At 32.8% G+C, this 19,209-nt stretch overlaps 3 protein-coding genes across 12 annotated transcripts; 1 reads left to right on the plus strand and 2 right to left on the minus strand.

Annotated features, from left to right (window-relative positions):
* Positions 1–2,304: 2,304 nt before the first annotated feature.
* On the minus strand, positions 2,305–2,784 carry LOC113855727 (serine/threonine-protein phosphatase 7 long form homolog). The gene has a single exon (XM_027487356.1). The coding sequence runs from the start codon at positions 2,782–2,784 to the stop codon at positions 2,305–2,307; it is 480 nt and encodes a 159-aa protein (XP_027343157.1).
* A 3,883-nt stretch (positions 2,785–6,667) lies between these two features.
* Positions 6,668–16,354, plus strand: LOC113854459 (protein BASIC PENTACYSTEINE4-like). Of its 9 annotated transcripts, XR_003502764.1 has the most exons (5): positions 6,677–6,774; positions 10,152–10,314; positions 10,412–11,385; positions 13,956–15,377; positions 15,569–16,354. XR_003502764.1 is itself a non-coding variant. In XM_027485442.1 (3 exons), the coding sequence occupies exons 2-3, from the start codon at positions 10,246–10,248 to the stop codon at positions 11,294–11,296; spliced, it is 954 nt and encodes a 317-aa protein (XP_027341243.1). In that variant the 5' UTR covers positions 6,668–6,774; positions 10,152–10,245; the 3' UTR covers positions 11,297–11,602. The 9 variants fall into 9 exon arrangements, 8 of the variants coding, with proteins under 8 accessions (XP_027341243.1, XP_027341248.1, XP_027341247.1 ...); XM_027485442.1 differs by lacking the exons at positions 13,956–15,377; positions 15,569–16,354 and having other exon boundaries at positions 6,668–6,774; positions 10,412–11,602; XM_027485447.1 differs by lacking the exons at positions 13,956–15,377; positions 15,569–16,354 and having other exon boundaries at positions 10,152–10,273; positions 10,412–11,587.
* Positions 13,709–17,893, minus strand: LOC113854458 (probable serine/threonine-protein kinase At1g54610). 2 transcript variants are annotated; one of them, XM_027485441.1, is made up of 7 exons: positions 17,432–17,893; positions 16,915–17,199; positions 15,896–16,213; positions 15,095–15,322; positions 14,925–15,025; positions 14,722–14,842; positions 13,709–14,225 (listed from the first exon to the last, which is right to left on the minus strand). In XM_027485441.1, the coding sequence occupies exons 1-7, from the start codon at positions 17,714–17,716 to the stop codon at positions 13,902–13,904; spliced, it is 1,662 nt and encodes a 553-aa protein (XP_027341242.1). In that variant the 5' UTR covers positions 17,717–17,893; the 3' UTR covers positions 13,709–13,901. The 2 variants fall into 2 exon arrangements, with proteins under 2 accessions (XP_027341242.1, XP_027341241.1); XM_027485440.1 differs by having other exon boundaries at positions 13,888–14,225; positions 14,925–15,322; positions 17,432–17,875.
* Positions 17,894–19,209: the final 1,316 nt, after the last annotated feature.

The raw sequence follows: 19,209 nt of genomic DNA on the forward strand, positions 1-19,209 counted from the left end.
TTGTTGTTGGACATCAGGAGGACAACAGATTTAGAGTATTTGAGCGATTGTTTTGGTGTTTTCATCAATGCAAGGAAGCATTCAACTTTTGCAAACCTATTATTCAAATAGATGGAACATTTTTGTATGGTAAGTATCGTCATACATTGTTGATTGCAACAACACAAGATGGGAATAATTGTGTCCTACCACTAGCATTTGCTATTGTTAAAGGGGAGACTCTGTCAGCATGGGAATGGTTTTTGGCAATGATTCGTGTCCACGTGACAAACAAGACAGGAATATGTTTAATATATGATAGACATCAAAGTATCAAAAGTGCTGTTTCAAACTCACATCTTGGATGGCAACCTCCTAATGCATACCATGTTTATTGCATTCGTCATATTGCGAGCAATTTCAACCATAAATTCAAGAACGTTGATCTAAAAAAACAAGTGATAAAATTAGGTAACATGATTTAATTCATATCTAACTTCCTCTTACTTTATATTTATTTGAATTGTGAAGGCATGTAGTATTTGTACATTGCAGCATATATACCTTTGAAGCTTGTATTTGAAGAGAAGTTGAGAAGATTCCGCACTGAATCACTAGAAATACAGAGGTGGATCAACAACATATCGAAGAAAAAGTGGGCTTTGAGTTATGACGTCGATGGACGCCGTTATGGACATATGACCACAAATTTGTCAGAGGCTGTTAACAGGATATTGAAGGGAACAAGAAACTTACCTATAACTGCTCTGGTCAAATGCACTTATGGATGAATGGTTGAATATTTTGTGAAGCGTGGAGAGGATGCAATGAATGCCTTGAACCATTGTAAGAGGTTTTGTTCAAAACTAATGCTAAAATTGCAGAAAAATCAAGAGGAAGCATCTTTGCATCAAGTGAGACGATATGATATAGCAAGAACAACATTTGAGGTTGAAGAGGCCTTCAATCCTATTACGCAAAGGGGTGGTAACAAATGGAATGTTGTTCTGTGTAGAAGATACTGTCCCTTGATTGACCGACATCTACAACTGGATCCTCAGTATTGCCACTCTGCATTGGAGGATTAGATGAAGAAATAGGTTCCATAATGCGGTTCAAATCATTCTTCAAAACTAGCATAGATTGACACAAGTCTCGCATCTCATCAAAGGTGAATGAATCATGGCCATCTGTCATCAAGTAGTGGGCTCTCTCAAGCCCATCACCCTATAAAACAATATATATGTATGTTAACAATGTCATTACAAATACACATAAATAAATGTAAAATATGTACTTTACACTTACAAGTAATGATGAGACAGCTGCATCTCTTGTCATCCAACGTCTAGTGTGAACTCTATACCACCGCATATAGTCAGAGTTGAAACTTAGCTGACCAATGTGGGGGTCATTGGTCATGACCCACTCTCTCATTCTCTCCCAAATGTCTAAAACATCCCTCAGCTTCTCTTGCCAATTCTCTGTTGCCTTCCCACGCAGAGTCAAGTCATGTAGTGCATCTGGCTGATAAGGGGCACGAGGTATATGTTGAACCATACTAAATTGTCGCATTACTCGATCTGGTTGGTGCCTCTCACACACCTGAAAACATATCAAAGGCACAACAGCCTTCCACAAATCCATCCCCTCACGACATATAGCTGGTAACGATTAATCAAATCAATAGAATATGGTTGCCAAATTATCTGCACACAATATACATCATATTCAGGTTTGTTTTCACAATGATAACTAAATTAAAATATTACTATAACATATGTCTAAAATGTTAATCCAAGTTTACCTCTTCACCACTAAGCATGTCAAATTTATATCTATAATAAGATATGTCTTTCCTCATTTTCCTATTCCTTTGATTGGCCAACCACCTGCAAAAAGATACAGATATTGTTAATACATAAGGTATGTTAAACATATTAAGGAAATAAATATTTAATATTACCTAGTAGCATATGGAAGATGGAGTCGTGTGTGAAGCGAGTTTCCAAGACCTAGAAATGGAAATCTATCCCATGCCCATATCACAAGTAATGCAGCTAATCCACCTAAACCATGCTAATCAATGTTGGTGGCTATACACAGCTCTCTATACAAATATCCCAATACTGCATACCCCCAACTATATTCACCAGTGACAGCAAAATCCTGAAGTAAAGGTAAGTACCTCACTGAGACTCTACTGCTAGAGTGATCACTCAACATAAAACCCCTAATCAACCGCAACATATAAGCCCTAGCAAATCTGGTGATCTGTAAAGGATTCTGTGCATGCATCGCCACATGGATAAAATGTTGGTCTAGCTAACTCATCTTCAAGAAGCTACCAACAAAATCTTCACGTGATGGTCTAATCCCTAGGCTTTCCTCAACAGTATCAGCATAATTAACTCCAATAGGTGCTATCACAGGTCTTCCATCAATTCGTAAACCTAACAACACAGATACATCCTGCAAAGTGATCGTACACTCGCCTGGAGGCAAGTGAAAAGTGTGTGTCTCTGGCCTCCATCTCTCTACTAATGCAGTGATCAACGGGAGGTCTAATGGAAACTGACATATGTGAGCAATCCCAGTAAATCTTGCAAGCTCTAAATATGGAAGAATCTCCTCTGGAACATCATCCAAACCAGCTGGAATAAATTGACTCTTCCTAACCTTCAAAATAGAATGATCCCGACCATCCCAAATATGTTCAGACACATGAATATTCTGTAAGCGCAATAATAAAGGGTCATCTGGTCTAGGATGAATGACCTTATTCTGTCCTGAAGATGAAGTCATCTACACAAAATATAAAATATAACATGGTCAAAATTTTAAAATTTAATATAAATTATATAAAATAATTTCATATTATGCATCAAGTATAATACCCCAAGCTGTTCTTTCTTCATCACATAATTTAAATACAAAAACTATTTATAACATTTTAATCATTGTAATACAAATAAAATCAAATAAAATTATTCATAACCTTTAAGTTGTCTTTTTAATCATTGTAATACAAATAAAATCAAAAACAATTATTCATAACATTTTATTCATTTTAATCATTGTAAATCAAATACAATAAAACTGTTCATTACTACATTTGAATATTTTATAGATTTTTTTTTCCTAAATTTAACATGTCTTTTTAAATTTAGTACATCAAAAGAAATTAATATATTAATTAAAAACTATAAACATTCAAAATTTTGTAGTAGTTACCATTATAGATCTTATATCATACAATAACAAGATTAATTAACAAGTTGTTTGTTTTAAATTATTTTTTGGTCATCATTTATTAAATTATATAATTATCAGTAATTAACCTAAACTAATTACAATCATTCTAAAAATTTATATTCTACATTCAATTTTTTTTCTTTCTAAATTAAATTATATAATTATAAATAATCTATCTCAACTAATTTATATATCTTTGTTTATTTATATTTGATAACTAATTTTCTTATTAGTGTTGTTAATTTTAGTACTTTCAATTTTTAATATAACTTTTTTTAATTATCTAAATTTGTTCTTTAATTATAAATAAATATACCTATTTACATATTTTAATCATAATTAATTTTAAAAAAAAATAATTTATGTTATAAGTTTTATACACTATTTTTTAATTATCATTTCTTATATAATTAATCAACCAATTTGATACAATTATTTTCTGATTTTCTATTCTAAATTTTATTTAACTATTTAATATTGTTTTTAATTTTTTAAATTATTTTTAAGTTGTCTTTTAATTTACACCTCAATTTAGTATAATAATTCTAAATGCAACTTAATTTTTAATATAAACATCACTATAAAAATTTAATTTTACAAATTTTGTTTATTTTTAAATTTCTATAAAATTACCAAAATTATTTTTCTTATATTTTTAATCTAAATATTACTATCAGATTTTTCTACAAGCTAAAAATGTAATAAATTTAGTTCTCATATTTCTATTTTTAATATCAATTTTAAAATTAAAATTTCTCTCATTAATCAATTTATTTTTATTTTTTCCTAAAATTTTTAATCAAAATTTTACATTTTTCTATTTATAAAAAATATACAAAATATAAAAAATCTTTTCCATACCTCGGTTGCAGTGCAGATTTCAAGTGGCGGAAATGGCGGTTTCTGACGAGTAACAGTTTCTTGGAATAGCGGCAAGTTCCCTACACGGTGGTCTCTTTTTGACGACCTCCTCTTCCCCTTTAACAGTGACTGTGTAGTAGATTTAGGTTCTCCTAACCTCCTCCAAATTTTAATTCAAAAATATCTTCACTGACTGCAAATAAAGGGAATGTGAACACAATTCTACAACGGATGAAGATTCTCACTCAGAAATCAAGCTAAAACGACTAGAAATTTGCTACCCACAGGGCCGTAAATGGAAAAAATTGAAGTTTACAAATGCAGAAGGGGGAGAAGGGAAAGGGGAGAAGGGAAGGCCTCCACCAACACGTGACTCAATCAATATGTTTCATCGCTGACTAAGACGAAATCAGCTATTCATCCTAATCGAAGACGAAATATGTTAATTGGCCCACGTGTCTGGAAGCGAGAATCTTTAATTCAAAATTTTTGCCCTTTTTGTCTTATCCTTATACGAATTCAGGCTACACGTGTGATTTGCAACATTTTGTCCCTTTTCTAGGTAATTTTAATAAATAAATAGTAGGGAATAAGTTTTATTTTTGTTTTAATTTGATAATTATTTTTTAAAAATGTTTTATTTTGATCATTAGGCCCACATAAAGGGTGGTGGATTCTACTTTCCAGGCTGCAATGCAAAACAAGTGAGATTATGTGGCAGGCAAATAATTGCTCTCGTATCTGCTTTCCCTCGAAAGAAACATGTCTGCAAGATAAGTGGATGAAACCTTGGCTTTGGTAAGTTAATAAGATTACTTTGATCCAACATATATAATAAATTTTATATTTTTTTCATTTGATAATTAAGAGAATTTGTAAAATTTAAAAAAATAAAAAGATTTATAATTTTTCTATTCACGATGATAGTAAGGACAATACAAATTATGAGAGAAATAACAAATACAGTTATTTTGTTTGATAATGTGAAAATTTTACTATAAAATTATGATCTTGAGCTGAGAAAAGATACAAGTTTACAGAATAATAAAAATTCAAAATAAGTAAACAAAAAATAACAGGTTTTTGCTGGGTCCATAACAACAACCAAAAAAGGCTTATCAGATTGAGAGTGGGCCCTATTAAACATCATGAGGATGCAATTATTGGTCCAAGCCATTTGCATCGTTTTGCTCTGAGTAGTATTGCCAAACCATACCCATCTGCTGTTACAGTCCACTATGTTTGATTGATTCATTGATGGTGGTGGGTCACCGTTGGTTGTGGTTTCTTGATATGATAACGCGTCCATTAGTAAAGTTTAATCTAAATATATCATTATACGTTGAATCTAAAAAATGCCATTTTCATAGTTTAAAAATTAATTTAACCAATGTAAGCATATATTCTATTTGGACCATTTCCATGACAAATTCCATAGCTGTAGACACTAGTCATATAGGCTCAAAACAATAATGGGCTACTTAGATTCTGGCCTGATTTGGCCCAAAAACAACCATAGCTTGAGGGCCTATGCTGTTGAGAGTCAGACGAGAGAATGGTCAGAGATAATAATTATTGTATTATTACTCTTTTTAATATATTAAAGAAATATTAAAAAAGTATAATTGTAAATAAATTTAAATTAAATATTATGATAACAATACTGTGGCACAAGAACAACCCGAATATGTTGTCAATTTTAAAATTTTGGTATAGCGTATATTTGTATTCTCGAAGGGAAATTATAATCACACTGTGGAATAGTAAGCCAGGGAAATAATTAAAATAATATTTAATTATAAATTTTTTTAATTTAACAGTATTTGTACTTGTACAGTGTACATGTAATGTAAAAAAAAAAACACTTTTAATTTCATTTGTTAAATCTAAACAACCAATTATAAATTATACCAATATTTTGTTTTAAACATCGAGTGCATAATTTTTCTTTCTTTGTATGTTTTTAGGCAGTGATAGATCTAAGAATTTGAAGCTGCGAGATTAACAAACAATAAAAAGATAAAAATAAAATAAAGACCTTGTGGCGGCAGCTGTTTCCACTTGTCAAAATATAGATTAGTCCCTATTTATAGTAATCATTAGTGAATTAAAAAATACGTTTTATATTTTAACATGTGAAAAATATTTAATATTCTTTCAATTAATCCATAACAAACAATTTTTTTTTATTTCATAACTGTATAAATAAGCATGATAACTTTTTTTTTATTTTGATATTTGGAATTAAATTTAAGTATTTAAAAATTATTATTTTTTAAATGTGTTTATAAGAAATTAAAAATAAGTTTTTTGTTTAAAAATATTTATTATCTTAAAATTATAAAAAGAATGTTTAATACTTATTTTTCATGATAATTTAAATGATTTAATATAGTGTATTTACTATTTTTTAATGTTTATCTTAGACAGACATTGAAAATTTATTTAAAACTTTTCATTAAAAAATATAATATTTTTTATACTCTTTCGTTTTTAAAATAATAAATATTTTTTAATAAAAAAAAAGAGAAAAGGAAAAAGTTTAAAACGGCGTTGTTTTTGGCATGGGATTAGTGATGGGAAGGGAAACATGACACGGGGTGGTGAAAGGCGAAGAAAAGAAGAGTGAAACGCTCGCAGAGCAGAGTCGAACGACGGTGTCGTCGTGTCGTGTCGTAGGTATGCTCTTATTCTCCCTCACATTTTACAATCCCTTTTTCGATTCCATTCGAGTAGCTGTAAGTTTTCTCTGTCACTCCACATTTTACTTTCTCTTTCTTCCTAATTACCATTATCAATTTCTAAAGCTTTCTAATTCTAGGTAATCTCCCTAACCTTTTACTTCAACTTTCCACTCCTTTCTTACTTCCAATGCTACCTTTTCCATTTTTCAATACTGCAATTTCCTTAGATACACTTAATTTCCCCCCACCCCTCTTTTTGTTTTTGCTTTGCATGCTTGCTTTTAGCTTGTGTCTTGGAGTTCTTCAATTGGGAAATTGAAAAAAAATGTTCTTTTTTTGTTTTTTTTTGTTTTTAAAATGTGCTTGTGGGCAGTGTGGTGTGGAATAGTACTGCTCTAATGAGAGAAGGTTTTAGAGATTTGCTTGTTAGAGCTTTATGTCCAAGAGTGAGCACAATGATGTGATCACTACTTGAAAGTCTATTTATTTGGCTACCATTCGTATTGTTTGATTAGATTAGGTAGTCGTACCCATAACTTCAAATCGAAAAAAACAGCAAAAAGAAAAAGTTCCTTAGTGCCCTTTTCTTATTTACCTTTGGGGAAAGTGTTGAATGGTGATTGCTATTCATTTGTTTTTTTTTTCTTGTATTTAAATGTCCAACCTGCAGTGTGTCTGTTGTCTTCATTCTTCTTTAACTGGGAGTTTTATATTTTCACTTCGATGGCTATAGTAATATAGTTTTGGAAGTTTCTAATGCATCTATATTTTATAGCAGTCTAATTGTGTTTTTTTTAATAGCATCTCTCTCGCTCTCCCTCTCTCTCTTTTGGGGCACTGCCCCAGAGATCCTGCTCTTGAATTGATGTTCTTATTATTTGACTATAGATGTCTCTTTGTTGCCATACTATGCTCTTAGCCAGTAGTTGAGAATCCTGTTCTATGCACTGTTTGCTCTCTTGCCCCTCATGTCTATCTTTGGTTATGAAAATTAAAATAGGCAATTAGCTAAGGTTTGGCCATGTTGAATTGAAAAGTTTGGGCTTCTCTTGCCACTGTTTGCTTCTGTTCAATATATTGTATGATTCATGTTAAGTTTTGTCAGTGACAATGAAACATCTTTCACTTGGTAAGTTTTAAGGGTCATCTTGCTCTCTATTAAGTATTTACGGCATGACATTTATCCTTAGATGATTGGTGATCATATCTTCTTGGTAAAATACTAAAATAATAGTTATGTTCTTTCTATAATTATAACCCAGGTAACATGGTGTTTCTAAGATGCCTATGTTATCAATTATTAACTTGCATGTTCTGTAAGTAATTAGGGACATATGATGAGAACAATGTGCTTTTGACAATATGGTTACTGAAGTCTGGTGGAGAAGATCATTCATTAGCTTTGTTGTAATTGCATCTATCTGTTTTTGCCTTTATTTTTCCCTCAGCAACTTATAAGTTGTCTCCGCAGGAAAATTAGTCCTTCGCTTTGAGTAGCTATACTAAAGCCGTATTATGTGTTTATAAATCTTTTCTTTGCTTGTGGTGCTACTTGATGTTATGTAAAATTTTGAAGACATTATTTTAATGGATGTCGTAAGACTGCAAATTTTCCTTTTATCAAATGGTGTTTTTTATTACATTGTTTTAAGGTTGCCAGATGAGGTTATTATCATCTCAGTTGATAGTCATTAATAGTATTTGTACTTTAGGCAGACAACTAATGTCTGTCAAAGCTGCATGACTTCATTATTATTGTATTGCTTTTGTTTGTTTAATTTTCTTTAAAAAAAGTGATTATCTTTCTGCACAGAGATGTGAAATTTACTCAAATTTCTATCTTATATTGGAGAAGGGAGGCTGAATTGCATGTACTTTTGCACAATGCACGTGCTTTTTTATGCTATTTTGAATGATTTCCAGCATAGTATCTAACTAGCACTAGACACTAGTGGAGATAGGGATGTCGTACCTGGTATGTTATGGATAAGGGGATATAATTTTTGGGAAAATATAAGAGATGTATATGATAGGCTACTCTATATTCAATCATTTTCCCTTTTTCTTGACCATAAAATGTGTCCATGCTTTCTTTCAAGCACAAGAGATTTATCCATATTGCTATATAGTGAAAACCTTCATTTGTCCAACATGTTCCTGAACTACATTAATAAAGACAGCAGTATGTTGTGTGTGCTGAATCTACAATTAAAACAAAAAATAGACACATGCCTGTATGCATTTTGGGGGCACACCTTCTACATACTTATCACATATATGGTTGAATTTTTATTAAGTACCCAATTACCCATATGTTATGTTTGAAATATTAGCCTTGCCACATTTATTTGTTATCAGTAACTTTCTGGTTGGTAGTTCCTGTTTGTAAGATACACTAACATTTTTAAGTGGGTATAACTCATGTAAACTATATTTGAAGAAGACTTTTTACCATGAACTAAAATTAGCAGCTAATGTTACTGCTTTTCAAGCATTTACATGTGCATATACTACTATCTACTATCTTGTGGAAATCTTAAAGTATGAATGTTTTTGCTGGGTGGTTCATACGCATGGAGGGCATTATTTGAGGGGCAGAGTGCAGGGTGTTTTTTTAGGCCAGAGTAGAGGCTAGTATTCGAGTATGGATTTGACAAAATCAGTTATGTTCAGGCTCAAATGGTCCGTGTTCTAACACTAAATGTTCAAATAATGAGTTTGAAATTTGTTTGTAACATCTGATGCCCACCTTCCCCCCCTCCTGCAAAGAAAAAAATGTTTGGCTGTTATTTTTGTTAATGGCTTTTTTTTATGTCTATTATGTTCTCGACATTTTTTTTATCTCAGGTTTAAGTGTGCATCAGACTGGGTAGTCTATAAAAAATTATCATATCAGAATCTTTACTTGTTTAACTTAATTGAAGTTCACTGACTAGCAACAAAAATAAGTCTTGCACTGCCTATCTTAAATTTCACTATATAAATTCTATGGCTGATACAATGATATTAGGAGAAATTGAGTATAGTTTATTGTTGGAATCTGGTAGAATCTCAATTTAAGACTTTTGTTTTTGTCCAATAAATGGTGGTCTCCTTGTGTCTTCTTCTGTCTTTAGTGCATAAGATAAAATAAAGAATAACCCATACAGCCATATAAAATTTGTTAGGTTCTGTATAATTTGTATTAAAATGATGTTTGGGAGCATTTCATGCTGGTTGGTTCTACTCAAGTTTAATTTGTTAGCTGTAATGGTTCTCTTTAAGGTTCCCTTCCAGTTGCTCCTTCTAAAGAATTTCTCTCAACGTGTTGTTTTATTTTCCTTGTTGATTAATGACTTGATGTCAAGTGTTGCTTTTCTCATATGTTAACAGGATTTGCCTTTAAGCTGGAGATTTTTGACTAATTAAAACTCAAGACGTCTTGACACCAATTACCTCATCTGTTGCAAAATCCTCTGGATGCAAGATGGATGATGGCCGCTCACGTGAAAATGGTAGGCATAAGATGGAATACTACAGAGGAGCACATTCCCTGGTAAATGGAATTGCACAGATTTAGGTTGCTTTCTGTTTTTGTTGCTTGCACTACTAGTCACTTGATTTATTAATTATGTTGCATTTTGAATGTGCAGTGGAATACAGATACCCAGCATCAAGTAAAGGAGCCAAATGCACTGGTTATGAATAAGAAAATTAGGTCCATTATGGCTGAGAGGCAGGCTGCCATTCTAGAACTTGAATTAGAAGCTGCTATATCTGAAAAGAACGAAGCCTTGGCTGCTCGAGATGCAGCCCTTCGGCAGAGGGATGAAGCACTTGCTCAGAGGGATAATGCCCTATTGGAGCGGGATAATGCCCTTGCAGCCCTTCAAAATCGGAGCAATGCTGTCAACTTCCCATTTGGCGCTGGAATTCAACGTGGATCAAAGCGGATGCACCATTCTTCCAACCATCTATCTAACATGACAGAAGCTGCATACAGCACAAAGGATATGATAATAAGGGATGCCTCCCCAGTGACTGTTATACCTTCTGAAGGTGTCAAATCTCATCAAGCAAAGAGAACAAAGGAGAACAAGGTTATTAACTCCAAGGCATCAAAGCCACCTAGCAAAGTAAAGAAAATGGGTGAGGATTTAAATAGGCAGGCATCTTCTGAAGGGACAAAGTTCAGATCTGAATGGGATAGGCAGGATGTTGGCTTGAATTTGGTTGCGTTTGATGAAACCATCATGCCGGTCCCAGTTTGCACATGCACCGGAGTACCACGACAGTGCTACAAATGGGGGAATGGCGGATGGCAGTCATCTTGTTGTACCACCACATTGTCAATGTATCCACTACCACAGCTTCCACACAAGCGCCATGCCCGCATTGGAGGGCGAAAGATGAGTGGAAGTGTCTTTACACGGCTTCTCAGTAGGTTGGCATCAGAAGGGCATGATTTGTCTATACCATTGGATCTTAAGGAATACTGGGCCAGACATGGAACAAATCGCTACATTACTATCAAGTAGCTTGATGACATTCATTTGTATCAACTCTTGTTCCATTTTGAACCCCTTGGACCGGCCTTTAATTGAAATCAAGCCTTGATCAAAGCACGGTATGTTTAAATTTTGTGAACACAGGTGATTTTTCAATACAAGGCTGCTTAATTTCAGTAACTGAATATGGCTAGACCCAACTTTTATCCTTATAAAATGGGATAGCTGTAAAGTTTCGTGTATGTACATGTGGCTTTTTTGGTTGGTTTCCTGCATCTTTTGAGCTTTGTCTGTCCATTATGAATCCGTTGCATAGGAAACTTTTCTCCATTTGTTTTGTCTGTGATCCCTTTACTGATCATTTAAAAAGAATCTTAACTTCGGCTTCCAAGACTATTTTTAAACAACTATAAGTGATAAACTTTTATTGGAAAAGGATGTATTTAGTACATCAAGAATAAACAAGTATTTTAAATGCTATTTTAAATGCTATCTTTTTATTTTATTATCTGTAGATGTTTAAAATTAGTTCTAAGAGTCCAAGTTAAAAAAGGGGGAAAAGTTTTTACTTTCTTTTGGGATCAACAATCTCCGGATAAATTGTGAGGAGGCACGATTTTTAATTGTTCAGTTTGACTTTCAATTGTTTTAAGCTTTTGAAAAGAATTGCACAGTTCCTCAATAGAGATGGGACACAGTACCACTAAACTCAACGTCTTGTTTGTGTTAGGTATGGGCGTTTGACCGTGCAAAAATATAAATTATACCAAATAAAATCTCAAACCAAATTGTCGCCGATAAAAAAGGACTGAAATCAAATTATATTTTAAAAAGTTCAAATAATGTAAATCAATGTTTACACTAATCAGTGTTTTTTTTTTGTCAAATATTTTGATTAACGAGTTTTAAAAGTGGTTTTAAATCAAAATCACTTCTAAATTTATCTTTTCTTATTTACAAAATCCATTTTTAAGACTGGTTTAATAGTCAAAATCGAGTTTTAAAGTCGTTCTGAACTAGTTTTATCTAGTTTTGAATCACCAATGTTGTCATAAATCGGTTTGACATAGGCATAAAATCAGTTAGGCCTAAACCAAACTAACCAAAAAAAGTTATTTTTAAAATTCATGTCATATATTGTGTTTCGAATTTGATAATTAGGTAAAACCAAGTCAAGCACATCCAAAGCTGGCGAAGTCAAATGCATGTTGCCAGCATCTGGAACAAACAAACCTTTAACTCTTTGTTTGGTAGAATCTTAGTCATCTTAGTCCAACCTATAACTGCTATGCCATTTTGGTCTTTCGATTTTTTCTATTGCAATGTTACTAATCTTTGTTAGTAATTAATAATTAGATTTTAGTCCAATAGATGTATTTTATTTTGTTTAATCATAAAAACCGAGAAATTTGATTATTGTAAAAATTATTTAAAAACTAAAATAACACAATTTAAATATGTCATTAAGACAAGAGTATTATTCATACAGTAAAATAACTTATTTTTATAAGATTACGTGGAATGGAATTGATATAGTTTGTATTACACTAATTAAATAAATTAAGTAATGTATTACAAATGTCAAAAAATCACTTTAGTAAGACAAAATTTGGGGAAAATGTGTCTTTTTGTCTTTGAATATATCATAAAACTGTTGGAGAAGATTTAAATTCACTGTAAACATACAGTCATGACAATGTCATCAACTTGGTTTAAACTCATTATTTATCGTCTTTAAGACAAAGTTGGTACCCACTAGTCATTAAGTTAGAGATCCCTCAAACAGTTAAACACACACATCTTGTAAAAATGTTTCTCAATTTAAAGCTTTGCACTTGGTTGATACAAACAATCATTCCAATGTCCTAGAGGAGTTGACGTAATCCAGCAGGAAACAGAAGCTGTTAACGATCATGTTGCAGTTCTTGTAAATCGATTTGCCCATGCTCATGGCTCATCCCATGAGCTAAACTAGCCAAATGCAATCTGTCTTCCCTTCCCTCGTAGATACGAAGGAACTTTATATTATCTAAATGAATGAAATTTAAAGATTTAATTGATTTAGTACAAAAAGATATTTTTTGTAAGGAAAATGATTGAAATGATTTACTCTGCTTTAGTTCATTGTGATATCTAGGAAAAAATAAGAGTTAAACTAGTCGAAGGACATATTTATATCAATTATAAAAATTGAAAAATTAAATTTGAACCAAAAAATTGTTAAGGAATAAAAATATACATTTTAATCATAGCAAAAAAAGTTTAAAAATGCTTTTTTTTTTCTGACTTTTTCAATATGAAAGCAAATTATACCCACCAACTAAAAAACATTCAAATAAATTTGGGATTGGTTATAATTTAAATTTATACTTATATAAAAATGAAAAAAAAATGAATTTTCTTGAGCATTCCCAAGGTCGAGAACATGAAGACAAAGTGCTCCCAGAAAAATGTACAGTACTGGATTCGATGCTCTATATATATACAAATCTAATGATGACGATCCCCTTAGTACATTATACAGCAAAGACTTTTATGTCAAATGAAATATAAAAAAAATATAAATAAAAAAAATGGGATCAATGTCGAGAAAACAAAAATTAAAATCCACATTGCATGGCAAAAATGAAACTGACTATTTGCTTCTAAATAATAAATCAAATGAATGACCAATTGTTTTTGTTGATAGCTTGAATGCACGCATAAATTTCCATGACGAGGTCATCTTGGAATCTTCTTTATTAGTTTTCCTCCCTTTGTCTCTGGCAGCATGACTCACAACAGAACCAGAAGGTTTTGAATCAAATATGGTTGAGCCAGAGGAAGTTTCAGTGGCTCCAAAAGAAACAGCTCCGTTATTTGATGCATCCGTTGGATATCCAACAGCTCCATCCTGATGAGGAGGTGGGAATTTCTCACTCTTGCTTTTTGCATTTGCATGATTTACAACTCTCCACCTCTGAAAACCAGTGAAAAAAACACATGTAATATTGCTCAAGGAAGACAATAAGACAATGCTGAAGTGGAAAGCTTGAGTGATCATGAGAGGGACCATCAGATCAAACAAAATTTATCCCAAAGTTCTATAAATTGAGAGAACAGAAGAGAAATATCACCAAAAATATATTTGAAATGCCCAAGCTAGCATAAGGTAAGAGAATCCTAAGCAACAGATGCTAAAGAATATAGGTCTCAAGTTCGTAACAGCCTTATAATTAATAGAATTTATCATGAAAATATGCAATTGTCGAGGTATCATGCATCTTAATTTAAGAATATAGAGTAAAAAGGAAGGTCTGACTCAAATATTTACATAAAAATGTGTGCAAGAACTTGGTTGTTTAGAAGGAACAGAGGAACAGACCATTAAAGTATTAAACTCAACAATAGCATAACAAAGCGTGGTTAAGTAGGTATGGGGGAGAAGACAAACATAACAGAAACATCGGGCATACATCTAAGTTCGTTTGGATCTCTGCATTGGCTTCTGGGGCCGGAATGGCCAAACTACGCTCACGTACTCTAACTCTTCTGGCACCATCTACTGCATTACCTTTTCCACTTAGAGCTTTCTGCCTGCGAATGGTATAAAAAAATAGAAACTTTAATGGGCACCAACACAAAATCAGCCTAGAAGTTATCCAAGACAAAACAGAACCTTCTTGCTTCTTCGTCTCTCAATTTTACATCCAATTCTTTGGTGGGAGGATACTTTGGTAAACTCAATGGTTCACAAGCATAGGGCTCGGTGGTAAAGAACTGCAGATAGAAAACAGATGTGAACACATTACATCTCAAATATAATGCTAATCCACAATGATTACTCACTTCACTATTTATAGCATCTGAGGTAGTGCCACGATCATCAGGATCTATTGCAAGAAGAGTTTCAATTAGAGGTAATGAAGAAGATGGGAAGTCCTTGAACATTTCTAAGATGCATCTTTTATACGGTTGCTGTGGCTTAAAGAGTGTAGCATTTGGCAATCTATATTTTTTCCAATATGCCTCAGATGGAGAGCCGCATAACTTAAATATTTTGTGCAGCTGCTCAACCTAGTGTCCAAGGATCCAAAAATCAGACATAAATTCAAGAAATATACATTGCAAGGTAACAAACCGAAACATCAAAATGTAAATTTGATACGACATCAATTTCCTAAAGCTTGCTAGAGGGTACAGTATTCTGTATTGAAATACTTAAAACTAGTTTAAAGTGAGTTTAGTGATGATGAACTAAAACATTCTCATTTTCAGTTACTTCTCTTTGTTCTCTGACTTTAATCTGGTTTCCGCCTTTAGGCTGATCAATCACATCTGCTCAGTGATCCAACAGTATCATTGGTTAGTGCTATTAACTGATCAACAGACAAAGTAATCAGGCTGATGAAACAGTCCAGCATAAGCCCCCTGTTTTCCCAAATTAGCTGGTGATTCAAGAACTTCACAATAAAATGGACAAAAACAAAGAAAGGTGATTTTGAGGTATGGAAAAACTACGAACCAAAAGCATGCTGTTGCATCAAGAAAGGTGCGTAATATAATAGAGAACAGATAAGAAGTCATCGCAGTTAGTAAATATTGGTACAAAGGCCAAAGCTACTCGTGAAACAACACAAAGAGCAGTACCTCTGTTCGTCCAGGCATGATTGGCTTTCCAGCAAGCAGTTCTGCCAAGATGCAGCCAGCACTCCAAAGGTCGATGCCAACACCATAGGATGTAGCCCCAAGAAGAAGCTCAGGGGGGCGATACCATAGGGTCACAACTCTACTAGTCATGGGATGCTTTTGCTTAGAATCATAGAAAGTTGCCAATCCAAAATCTGCAATTTTAAGTATTCCTTCATTGTCAATAAGCAGATTGGAACCCTTAATATCACGGTGCAAAACACCTCGGCTGTGGCAATGTTCAAGGCCAGACAGCAATTGCTTCATATAGCATTTGGCCTGTAATATAGAACATACTGAGAAACAATCAGCCTTTCAGTACATTTTCTTTCATTTTAAATATGAAGGATTTTCCCACCCTTCTATTCTAATTGACACTTGAAAAGGCACCACTGCTTCACATAACTTCACCTTGTACTAGATGTAAATATCTCCATGAAGCAAGGAATTGAACTCCTATCATTTAACATTCTCATTGCAACAACACTATACAACGTAAAGTCACCACCCTCCCCATGTGATGTGTAACCTCAATTTTCCATTAAAATTATATATATATATAGCAACGAAATAATCCCTAGGAATTAGATGGAATTTGAAAAATAAAAGTATACGTATTTCCGAAAGAAAGTTCTTTCCTTTTGTGTATTTGCATCGTACTATAAAAAGCGAAAATTCCGAATAAAGTACTAGCTGATTTTATGGAGTGATGTGATACAGGAAGTTTCAGAGCAAGTGCATCAGGTGAAAAGGAATATTGAAATATCAACAAAATCAAAAGTAAACATGCTTAGAACAGTGCATGGATGGGACGCAACACGGGCTTGGAAGCTCTACTAGGAAGTAGGAATTTCTCCACTGAGAAAATTAACTTGAAAGTTGAAACTATTGAACATAACTTTTGAGTAATAAATTGAAACAGCTCCAAATGAAGACATTGGAGGATGCAAGATTGAAAAATGAGCATAAAATAGTGGTACCTGAGGCTCAGAGAACTTGACAGCTAGGCCAGCTGAAAGGCCAGCAAGATCATGCTCCATGTAATCAAATACCAAGTAAAGACTTGATGATATTCTAGAAGTAACCAAACCCTCAAGCTTAACAACATTGGGGTGATCAAGCTTCCTCAAAACAAGAATCTCTCTGGCCATGAACTTCACACTCTCTCCCTCCAAATTATCAAATCTAACTTTCTTCAAAGCCACTATCTTCCCAGTAACAAGGTCCCTAGCTTTATACACATTGCTATAAGTCCCTTGCCCAATCTAAAGTAACACAAAAAGGAAACACCCTTTACAAAACAAACTCACATTCAATGAATAAAAAAAGGAAATATTAGGATTAAAAATCATTATCTTAAAAATATTTAAATGTAATAAATATTTTTTAAAATAAAAATTTGTGATTTTGTTATTGTAATTAACAAAATCTTTATAAAAAAAAAAAAACACAAAATTCGAAAAGTGGAGATAAGTTCCAAAGTTCAAAGCACCTTACCTTAGCAAGCTTCTCGAACGTGTTGGCGCGGCGAGGAGTCCAATCTCGGATTGCGTCGCCGGCGACGGCCAACAACCACGGCGGCCAGCCCTGGGGGGTTGCCGTAAATCGTTCAAGGCGAGGTATTCGGCGCTCCGGCGCCGGAATCACGCCAGAAGGTTCGCCGGCGTGCGGAGTCTTCTGCTTCTGCCGAACCCTAGCAGCATTATTGCCTTCGTCAGCAGTCGCAGTGTTGTCCCGGCGACGGTCGTCGGAAACCACCGGCGTTCCAAGCGCGCAACCCATCCTCAGCGGTGGTAGTGTCTGAGGCTGTGGATAGCGACGATGGCAGAGTATCGAAAACGCATGGAGCTGCCGTAAGCGGTGGCGGAGGTGGTGGCCGGCGAATGAGTGAGGATAAAGGTTTGTTGGGGGTTGAAGATTTTCAGCTGAGGAGTTTGAGGTTGTCACAATGCCACTACTCCAACTCAAGTACTAGCAGTAGTACTTGATACTAAATAAAACATTATACTAGTTGATAAAGTTATTAACATACTTTAATTTTAATTTTTCTTAAAATTCGCTAAATTTTTATTCAATGTTTTATATATCTTGGATGAAAGCAGACATGGGTGTGGGCAGAATAACAGAATTGCCACTGTGAGTCGGAAACTGGGAGATTGTGAGTGTTGTCAGTGAATGGTGGCTATGGAAGCAGAAGGTTCAAAACGACGCAGCATGATGATGGGGACATAGATTTTGGTAAGTAAAAAGTCAAGGGTGCTATAAAGGCTAAGTGCTTTTATTTGGAGGAAAGGGCTGTGAGTGTTTCAGGTTGGGACCCAATCAATTATTGCTATTTTTTGAATTTTGATATGAATTGAATTGGTTAATGTTTCAATGAAGTGAGGGAATAAGCTTAATTAATTCAACGCAATTCTAAAATAAAATGCTTGACACATGAAGCTGAGATGAAGTGACTTGGCTCCACCTACCTCCCTAAGCATAAGAACTTCCATTTATTACTTGCATTTAATATAATCTTTTTTAAATATTATAACTTGCATTTAAGACATGAGTCTTGCTGGCTACTCTTTCCGTCCTTTTTTTCACAATTTACTCATTCAATTTTTAATGCTAATTTCGATTCTTAAAAATAAAAAATAATACTAAATTTTATAAAAATAAAAAAATTATTGTACTTTCATAATTTTAATATAGTAAATATATAATTTTTATAAATAATTTTTTATTTATAAATACTTATTAATAAAATCTTATCTTAATGTTTTTAAATATTATAATTTGTAATTAACATTATTATTTTAAATTTTTTTATCATGTATATATTTAATTATTAAAAGGGTTCATTTGAAAAAATAATTAAAAAGTTTTAAAATTATTAAATATACATTAATTATAATTTTTCATATTTTTTATTTTTTGATCCGTGTGTTAAACTAGTTTCTAAGATTTGTTTGAAAGTTGAATTTTAAAAAATAAATATTTTATTTTAAAATTTATACTTTAAAAATAAGAAAATAAAAATAATGTATTAAATTTATATTAATAAATATTTTTAAATTTTATTTTAAAATTATAAAATATTGATTTTTTAACTAAAATAAAAAAGAAAAAAAATTTGCTATTTACCAATCGTTAAAATTGAGTATATTCAAGCAAAATAATTTTAAGTAATGCTTTTTTTAATTGAATATATTAATAGGTGCTTGTTAATATATTTTCATAAATTTAAAAATACATACTATATTTTCTCTAATATTTTAAAAATTAGAAAG

This window comes from Abrus precatorius, unplaced genomic scaffold (genome assembly GCF_003935025.1).
Source record: "Abrus precatorius isolate BTA unplaced genomic scaffold, Abrus_2018 Scaffold11, whole genome shotgun sequence".
Lineage (NCBI taxonomy): Eukaryota > Viridiplantae > Streptophyta > Magnoliopsida > Fabales > Fabaceae > Abrus > Abrus precatorius.